The 9564-nt window shown below is 42.2% G+C and overlaps 1 protein-coding gene across 4 annotated transcripts in view; it reads right to left on the minus strand.

Annotated features, from left to right (window-relative positions):
- The window catches only part of flna (filamin A, alpha (actin binding protein 280)), a 59903-nt gene that overhangs the window by 22100 nt on the left and 28239 nt on the right, over positions 1-9564 (minus strand). For all 4 annotated transcript variants that reach the window (XM_034875807.1, XM_034875808.1, XM_034875806.1 and 1 more), the window contains 13 exons: positions 8864-9001; positions 8118-8244; positions 7297-7433; positions 6504-6700; positions 6195-6308; positions 5261-5404; positions 5050-5173; positions 4105-4265; positions 3911-4001; positions 2904-3073; positions 2172-2289; positions 1426-1538; positions 576-725 (listed from right to left, as the gene is read on the minus strand). In XM_034875807.1, coding sequence (XP_034731698.1) covers positions 576-725; positions 1426-1538; positions 2172-2289; positions 2904-3073; positions 3911-4001; positions 4105-4265; positions 5050-5173; positions 5261-5404; positions 6195-6308; positions 6504-6700; positions 7297-7433; positions 8118-8244; positions 8864-9001 — 1784 coding nt within the window. The remainder of the gene's footprint in view (positions 1-575; positions 726-1425; positions 1539-2171; positions 2290-2903; positions 3074-3910; positions 4002-4104; positions 4266-5049; positions 5174-5260; positions 5405-6194; positions 6309-6503; positions 6701-7296; positions 7434-8117; positions 8245-8863; positions 9002-9564) is intronic.

Raw genomic sequence — 9564 nt, forward strand, 5'->3', positions numbered from 1 at the left:
TTTAATTCACATGTTATACAGATTTTTAATTAGGGATGGGAATCACCAGAGGCCCCACAATACGATTTCAAAACATATTGCGCTGCTCTGTGATATTTAGCAAATTAATAACAAAGTTACTTCGGGGACATAGTTTAAAGTTGGAAAAAAGGTTAACATCCATTTCATCTAAAAAGATACGTTTCTTTGTTTGTTTGTCTCACTTCATTTTAACTGCAGCAAAATAGGATTAACAAGCAGACAAACTGAGCAACACTCATGAAAATGTGTTACGCACCTGACAAATTGAACTGTTTGTAGTATAATTTAATCTGAAGATTCAAAATCTCATGTGCACTATATAATAATGTTTGCTTGTTTTATTATTATTTTTTTAATCTATTTTAAGTAGGCTACATAACTTTGTGCAAAGAAACTAATCTTAACTAAGATTAATGCTTGCACGTGAATCAATACAGTATTGCCACGGAAAATATTACGATACTTTGCTGTATCATCCCCCCCACCTGCCTTTACTACTCATTTTTCATTCTACAGATGTGTAACCATGCCATCCCTCAGTAACTGTGACTAACCTTGGAAGGATCTGAGACAGGGTAAGCTGTGGGGCTGAAGGGTGATCCAGGGATCGGTACTCCATCATAGGTAAGTTCAACCTGGTATGGCCCCGCCTCGCGGGGGATGAACTTCACCTGACTGGTCTCGGGGCTCAGCCCTGGCTCCACCTGGGACAGGGAATAGGAACAGGACTTTACTAAAACCACATCCCAAAAGCACGTCTTAGAGATGCAAGATTTTGCTCCAAATGTAAGACAATGCATTTTTGGGCCTTTATTTATACAGGACAGCTGAAGACATGGGAGGGGGGGAACATGCAGCGGAGTATTGACTAAATACGGGCGCCTGCTCTACCTGGTGAGCTACCCAGGCGCCTAATATAAGACATTTATAATTTAAAGCTATAGTGCGTTGTTTCTGTCTACTGTTGTTGCATCCACATGATACAAGCCTTCCGTGATCAAACATCACCCCCAACCCTCCTTTAAGCAGTTGCTTGTAGCCAAGAAGTACACGGAGGATTAAAAAAACATGATGAAAACATGATTTTTCAGAAGAGGTCCTTATCTTCACTCAAGCTTCTGCGAGAGAGTTGCCGGCGACACCTCAACATAGTCAAACTGAGAAATCCAGGGAGAGTCGTGTGGAGCTGGTAGTCTTAATTAGCTTTGAAGCAACTCATTTGGCAACGGCTTGAACGTAACCGACGCCCATTAATATAGAAAAGTAGCGCTCTATAGCTTTAAAATACATTATAAAAATAAGGATCTTTTGAGAAGACCATATATGGTTTCAATGTGGACACTAAGCTTCACTAGACTTTTTTGAAAAGAAAAAAAAGGAAATGAATGCAAACATGTGCCGCACCTTGCTGACCACCGGCTTCCCCGATGGCGACGTCACCTTGGCGGCGACCTTCCCCTGACCTCCCGCGCCCTTTGATTTGACGGTGACTTCCTGGTCTTTGCCTACAGTCATCTCTACAATGACACACAGAGCAGAGAGAGCACTGAAGATCTGTGAACAGACTGACATCTGGTTGGAAAAAGACTTTTCCAGATGTTCCATTTCATGGTTGATACAGTAGGTGTTTTCATATGGGCAAAAAAAAAATTTATTAGACACATTTACCAATTGAAAACTATAGAAAACCAGGTCAAACTCTTTACTTAGTGAGTCAACATTCTCAGATATTTATATTTATATATTTTACTTAGTTAAAATCATGAAGAAGAAAGTCAAATCTATGAAAAGTCAACATTTGTACAAGAATTATGAGACACCTTCTAAAAATAATAATAGATTATCTCATAATTCTAAGTATTGTACAATTTCAATTAAGTAGGTCATCATTAATTTTTATATTTTAATTTATTTAATGTTAATTTACAAACTCATCATTTTGTCTTATATCTCACAATTGCTTTGTTTCTATCATGGATAACTTCTCCTCTGTTCATTTTACCGGCATGTACTGTGTGTGTGTGTGTGTGTGTGTGTGTGTGTGTGTGTGTGTGTGTGTGTGTGTGTGTGTGTGTGTGTGTGTGTGTGTGTGTGTGAGATTAAAATCAAAAGGTGCAGAGGTGCAGGAGCAATGACAGGAGAGTACGCACTGTCTCCCAGGCCTGTGACGTTGATCTTGCTGAGGTCCAGTGTGGGCGCCACGGCAACGTTGAAGGGGCTCTTGGGAACGTGATCTCCACCGTAGGTCACAGCAACTCCCAGGGGACCCTGGGGCAAGACAGGAAGGGGTAATGTAGATGTGATCACAAAACCTAAAGGTGCCTTTTGGGGGGGGGGGTAGGGTTAGGTTCGGTGGACAACCACGCCCATTTATTTGAACCGAAGAATTGGACAGAAATAGAGAGGGACATAAATAAATGTGTCATTATGAAGTCAAAGTCCCCTAAAAGTAATTTTATCTACTTACTGGATTAAACTATAATGACAAATTTATATTTTTTATATTTACATATATTTATTGCCTCATTTATTTATTTCAGGATGCACTTCATAGGCATATGTATTTATTTATTTTGTTTTTATTAAATATTGAATAAATTGCCATTTCATAAGGATCGTCTTCTTTTTCCAGTCTTTATGCTAAGCTAAGCTAACGGTCTCCTGGCTCTAGATTCATACTTGGCGCACAGACATGAGACTGGTATTGATTTTCTTATCCAACTATAGGCAAGAAAGCAAATAGCCCCCCCCTCCCCCCAAAAAAAAATTGTCAAACTATTCCACATATTTGTGTGTCGGTAGACTTGACGGAGACTGGAAGTGCCTACGGGCCAAAACGTGCATCTGCATGTTCTAATGTGTGAGTGCTCCTCCTTTCCTACCTGCTGCACAGGTGTGTACTTCACAGTGTGTGTGTTGTCATGGTTGTTGATGATTTCAAAGTCCTTGACGGCCTCTCCTTTGGTCGGGCCGCTGAAGTTGCAGTCCAGGTTTGCCTTTCCTGCTGCTTTAGTGCTCACAGTGAAATGAGTTGGCTTGTTCAATTCAACCCCTGAAAGAGACAGAGGATTCACCCGAGTCAGCGAGTCTTGGACTAAAACTGTGTAATAAATAAGAATAAATATATATATATATATATTTTTTTTTTAAATGAGTCTGGTGGGCTATGGAGCAGTTTCTGTTTAAACAAAAGAACCTTTGTCTTTAACAAAAAGTTCTATCTGTGTAAGGTCCCTTTCCATAATGGTGTTTTGGGGACGTATACAGAAGATGTGCAATTGCCCATTAACGTTAAATTGCAGCTCAATTAAGCTCAAGTCTTGCTTAATACTGGACCAATTAAAAAAAAAAATTGTTCCTATCAGTTAGACACAAAAACATGGGAAAATAGGGGCCAGGTTGAAACAAAACGGAGTTAACCTTTAAAGGTCATGGGACCTTTAAAGGGTAACTCCCACAATGAGCTTTCCTTAGGATGTGCCATTTCTGTGTCTATACTTTAAATGCTATTGAGAAGGAGAGAGGGGGGGCAAGGTGGAGGCTGGGGGTGTGGCCTTAACCCACCACCATGCTTGGCTTGTTTGCAAGCCACGATGTCTCGCTCTTTCTCATGGACGGGCCAAATTCTCGGGGCAAGCAAAGCCAAGAAAGGGGAGGTATCCTTAATCCTTATGACCTCATAAGGGGAAGATTCCAGATCAGCCCATCTGAGCTTTCATTTTCTCAAAGGCAGAGCAGGATACCCAAGGCTTGGGTCACCATTTCTAGCCACAGGGGGATCTCATATTATAGTTAAAAAACCTCATCAAATTAAATTGTCAGGCCAAGGGACCTTTAACAAAAAATGGAAATATTTCACACTGAAGAACTACTGCATAGGTGTTCTTACCACTGCGGCTGAGTCCTGGTCCCTCTGCCTTGACTTTGCTGGCATCATGAGAAGGATCCACTTTGATCCTGATGGGTGTCATTGGAATAGCCTGAACAAGGAAAAGAAGCAACACCGTGTTCAAACGAACGTTTTAACAATCCTCGATCCTACACATCCGGCTCTGCTCCAAACGAAGCACGGGTCAAACTCACCTGGTCAGCAAACAGGACCATGATGGTGTAGCTTCCTGCTCCAGGTGGAGTATATTTAACAGTGAATGTGTCGTTGTCGTTCCTTATGATGTCAAAGTCAATGTCAGCCTCCGCGGGTCCCACCACTCCAGGGGCGCACTTGATTCCAATACTGATGTCACCTGAGGACCAGAGACAAAAGTCCTTATAACACACTAATTGTAAGCCATTCAATGCAGCCAATCAGCGCATCAGGTTTGTGTGTTTGCTTATCTGTCAGCAGTATTCTGGAAAAACTACTGGCTTGATTTAAATGCAACTTGGTGAAAGGGTGTAGCATTGGGCCAAGTGGATCAGGGGACTGATACACAAACTATCTTTTATTTTGGTAAGCAGTAATCTTCAACTCAGTTAAGTGGAGAAAATAAACAAACTATTAAAAATTTAAAATTAGTGTATGTAGCCTAGAAATCTAGACGCAACCTAGTGGGGTAAATGTAATTTGCAGCTAGGGTCAGGCTAGGGTTGGCTTGCGAGCTGGAAAAATTAAATTCTGGTTGGACCAATCACATTGTGTATTGAGTCGGTGGGCGGGGTTAACATAAGGACGGCAGAGTTGCGACTGTTCCCTGCTACTTGAAAACGAAGAAGATGGCTGTTGCCTAACAGCTGTCTATTGAATCGGCTTTGACCGCAACTCTAGAAGACTGAAGTGATTCTTAAAAAAGAAAAGATGTGTTTGGATATGGCAAAAGTTTAATCAATCAACCAGCGTTGCTCTGGTTGTCTATTGCGTGCAGAAGGAATTTGAAAGACAACCTTGGATTGAGCCCTGCCAATGGTGAGTTCCCAGACCCAACATCTTTATGTGTCTGACGTGTCGTGCTACTGCTTATTAGCAGTGGTAGAAAACATGGCACTGTGATTAATTTTGTGGAAAGATGCAGCAGTTTCATTTAGCTTTACCTTGTCCAGCCTCTGCACAGTCAACAGTGAAGTATGTTGGCTCGAAGGCTTTGAGGCCGGTCTTGGCCACCCCAGGTCCTGACACCTTCACCTTGTTTGGATGACAGCCTGCTCCAATATTCATCTGAGATCAAAAACACAACAGCTTAGGAGACTTTTCCGGGATGAAACGTGCTTCGTGTAAACCCTCTTTAAAAGTCTTTGGACTCACCCTGAATGGGCTGTCAGGGATGTTGACGCCGCCCCAGGAGACCATGGCGGTGTGTTTTACGGGTTTACGTGGGGTGTAACTGCAGGCGTATGTGCCGTTACCGTTATCCTTAACCTGTACATCCACAGGCGTACCTTCAACATCCTGTGCAAATGTGGAGAAAAAAAACAGAGGGTTAAATAAGACGAGGTGTTCATAGCATTTGAGGGGCAGAAACTGGACCAGATTATCCTGATCCTGTTTGGGGAAAGCCAGTTAAGGAAACTACCATCGACGAAATTCCTCCATTCGTAACACCCTGCCACATAAACGCAGATATCACTTCCTCAGTGCATTTACATGTGAAACTTTGTAGTTTGGCTTATTTGAAGCTGTTATACTTCTTCTATGCGATTCTGGCTTTTCGGAGTTTGTACCTTCATGGATTAATGCACATTCAGATTTTTTGGGGGCATTTTAGGCATTTTTTAATTTTATTTAATTTTTTTATAAATAGGACATGAAAGGGGAGAGAGAGGGAGAATGACATGCAGCAAAGGGCCACAGGTCAAAGTCAAACCTGCGGCCGCTGCGTCAAGAAGTAACCCTCGATATATGGACGTGCGCTCCACCATGTGAGCTACCCAGGCACCCGGATGAATGCACTTATTGATAGTTGCTTTGGATAAAAGCGTCAGCTGAATAAAAAGTGATGTAAACACCTTGGATACGTTGCTGCTATTTTAGAAATTGTACACTACTGAACTAAAATACTGAAACCAAAACTAATAAAATTACCAAATGTATTCTATTGAAATGTGCACTTGTGAATAAAAGGGATTTGATTAATGGAATCTAACTTAACATGGCTGAATACCCTGTGCAGTCCACTTCGCCAGGAAGGACTAGAGGAACGGACATTGCTAGTCATATGCTGAAACCCAAACAGTCCTACCTGAGCAACAATCTTCAGAGGAGCTTTCCCTCCTTGCTTGGCGTCAACGGTGAACTCTGTGGGCTTTCCAACAGCCAAACCACTGCTTTGAAGGCCCGGACCATGCGCCTTAACCTGGAATAAACACATCCACGGAGCATTCAGAATGTAGTCCTACATTTAAAAGGGCTATGACAAAAATGATTTCAACATTAAAAGAAATAACTGATCAGACAGTTGCACATCTGCTTTGCAACTGCACATGTCCCTGGGTTAGGGTGTGTGTGTGTGTGTGTGTGTGTGTGTGTGTGTGTGTGTGTGTGTATATACCTTGTCGGGGTAGAAGTCTTTGTTTGGTGGGTTGACAATCTCAGCCATGAAGGGAGAGTGCTGGATGTCTTCGCTGTTGCAGAGCACATGCACGGCATACTCCCCAGCCTCTGTGGGCCAGTAGCGCACGTCACAGGATCCGTCGCCCTTGTCATCACATTCAATCTTGGCCTGAGATGGACCTTCCACAGAGAAACCTGAACAGGGAAGAACACAAACACATCAAGGTTAGAGGACGTGGGGGGATGGATGTTGCCCAGAATGTTTTTCTCAAAAGCCCTGAATCTTTTAGGTTTTTCCAATGAACTTTGATATTTGACATTTGGATTTCAAATGACCAGCTTTGTGTCATTTTCCTTTGGACTGGACTAGCCAATCAATGGAACAAAAGTGTGTATCGCTATTTGTTCTGTGAATTTTATTCCAGCATAGCTGAAACCAAAATAGGTTTCAAGATTAGTCATGCTGTTGAGCTAAATTCTTTCCCTACCTAAGTATCATTATGCAACCTAAAAATAGTAATATCAGACCAATGCCTCTCTCAGGAGTGAAAATAAGTCATCCTATACAGACAGTTGGAGAACATTTAGATCTGAAACAGACATGTTGGTTCTAAAGGATGATTCTTTTGCTCAGCGAATATCATGTTTTCCAAATGATGTACAGATTTAGGCATTGTAATACCAAACGGCTTGAGAAAAAGTGCAAACACTCCTGCTTAGAAGAGCGGTTGGTGTGTAACTGAAGGTAAAGACTTTGATTCTTCGTGTGCGGTCTCTTTATCTTAACTTACCCAGGGTGCCGACGTTGTCTCCAACAGCCTCCACCACAAAGTCAGCAGATTTGCCCACAATGCCGCTCTCCAGCCCTGGACCCCAGGCCCTCACCTTCTGCTGGCCGGCCTCAGCGCCAATCTTCACCTCAATGGGACTGAACAGGAGCAGAGAGCGATCAGTCACGTTGACAAGTCAAGAAATCATTCCTACCACAGCCAATACAACGTTTTAACACTCCATCACCGAGTGGTAGATAGGACTCATATACATCATAATACTGCACTAAGTGCAACTTGCACAAACATTGGTTTTACTTCCATCTTTAGGAATACTATTTAAGTAGGTTGGATTCTTTTAGTAGTCACTTGTATATGCATTTGTACATGTTTTCCTTGTGTATTTATTTTTGAATAGTTCTTGTATTCTGTCCTATTTATCATTTCTTGTATATCTGTTTGTATGCCGTGTGTCTGATATTTTGCTTCCCTAGCACTGAAATTTTGCAATTTGGGAGCATTAAGTCTATCTAATCTCTTTTTTTGCAATCAAATCCCTCACACGGGGGGGAAGCTTACAAATAAGACATTAAAAATAAGCCATACAAAAAGATACATACACAAACACACACATGAACAAACAGTAAGGACGCTAAAGCCCAAGTCTACAGCATGGATTTCAAGGATTGAGCCTGTATTGAGCCAAGAGTCCAAGAGTCTTTTCTGGAGCTCCATTTATGCGAGTTGTAGAGAGAAAGTCTATCTAATCTCATCTGATCTAACCTAATCTAAGTCAGCGTAGTTCAACTGTCACATTTGTTTTTCCAGGCGGGTGTGTGTACCTGCGGGGGATGTGCTGTCCTCCCCAGGTGATGGTGATAATATATGTTCCAGGTGTGGACGGGTAATACTCAAAACCATACGCGCCGTCTCCAAGATCTTTCCTTTTGCATGGCTCCTCAAGACCCTCTGTGAAAACACACATTTGATCACATTAGTATCACTTGTTTTTAAAACATCTTTTCTTAACTGCCAGTTGTAAGAGCCAAGTTAAAACTAAATACTTCATTGTTTGTATTTTGCAAGGCATCATAACTACATAATAAGCACACTGGGAGTGCATGATCAGTCCAGTCAGGGTAGGATAACAAACACAGCCTTCAGGTTAGTGATGAGGCTTTAACCTACATCTACAACCTACATACGTCTTGAACCTACATCTACAACCTACATACGTCTTGAACTTACATCTACAACCTACATACGTTTTGAACCTACATCTACAACCTACATACGTCTTGAACCTACATCTACAACCTACATACGTTTTGAACCAACCTTTTAAACGTGCCAAAAAGAATCAAAAAGAGCCGAAATTGCAGAAAGAAAATCAACAAAAAAAGTAAATTTTCAATTTTGACCCGGAAGGACAATACAAGGGTTAAAAACAGTTGGCAATTGATTCAGCAATCAGTACTCTACTACAGAGATGTGTTAGGGTAGAAACAGCTGGCAAATCAATGTGCAATAGACTGGTGTTCGACCGGTGTTCGACCGGTGTTCGACCGGTGTTCGCAGATCGACTCACTGGGCCCCTTGATGGTGACTTTGAGCTCTCCGGTGCCGGCTCCTTTGGTGTAAACCTGAAAGTCTGCAGTCTCCTTCACCCTCAGGCCCTTTGGCTGCAGACCGCGGCCCTTAGCTCTGCAGAGGCTGGGGTTGCATGCTGTGGAGAGACACACACACACACACACACACACACACAATGAGACACAGAGACAGCTATTCTGACAGTTTGACTGTGTGTGAGTTCAGTGGGGAGAAGAGGAAAGAGATGTCGGGTGAGTTATAAAACCAAAATCTATTTCCATCCACATAGAACCTCCATCACTTTCTAGAAGGATGAAGAGTTGCTGGGAGACGTTCAGTGCTTTTCAATTCTCATTCTCCACCATGCTTTCACCCTTTGTCTCATATGCATCGGTCTTACTCCACAGAGTGAATTGATGGACTAGAGTAAAGGAAATGAGCCTTTATCCTCACACAGGAAGTGGAGTACCCTTCACATCTTGATTAAAAGTGCATAAAATAGGAGCTGCTGAGTCACAGTTTGATGCCCTGCAGGAAGCAAAGGAAAGCCCACAGGAACAGACGCTACTGAGGGGGTCAAGATATGCTCCAGGAAGTGGACTACTTGGCACTCTGAGAGGATACAGTTACAGTGGGTACGGAAAGTATTCAGACCCCTTTAAATTTTTCACTCTTTGTTTCATTGCAGCCTTTTTCCAA

The sequence above is a fragment of the Etheostoma cragini genome, chromosome 7, assembly GCF_013103735.1.
Source record: "Etheostoma cragini isolate CJK2018 chromosome 7, CSU_Ecrag_1.0, whole genome shotgun sequence".
In the NCBI taxonomy this organism is placed as follows: domain Eukaryota; kingdom Metazoa; phylum Chordata; class Actinopteri; order Perciformes; family Percidae; genus Etheostoma; species Etheostoma cragini.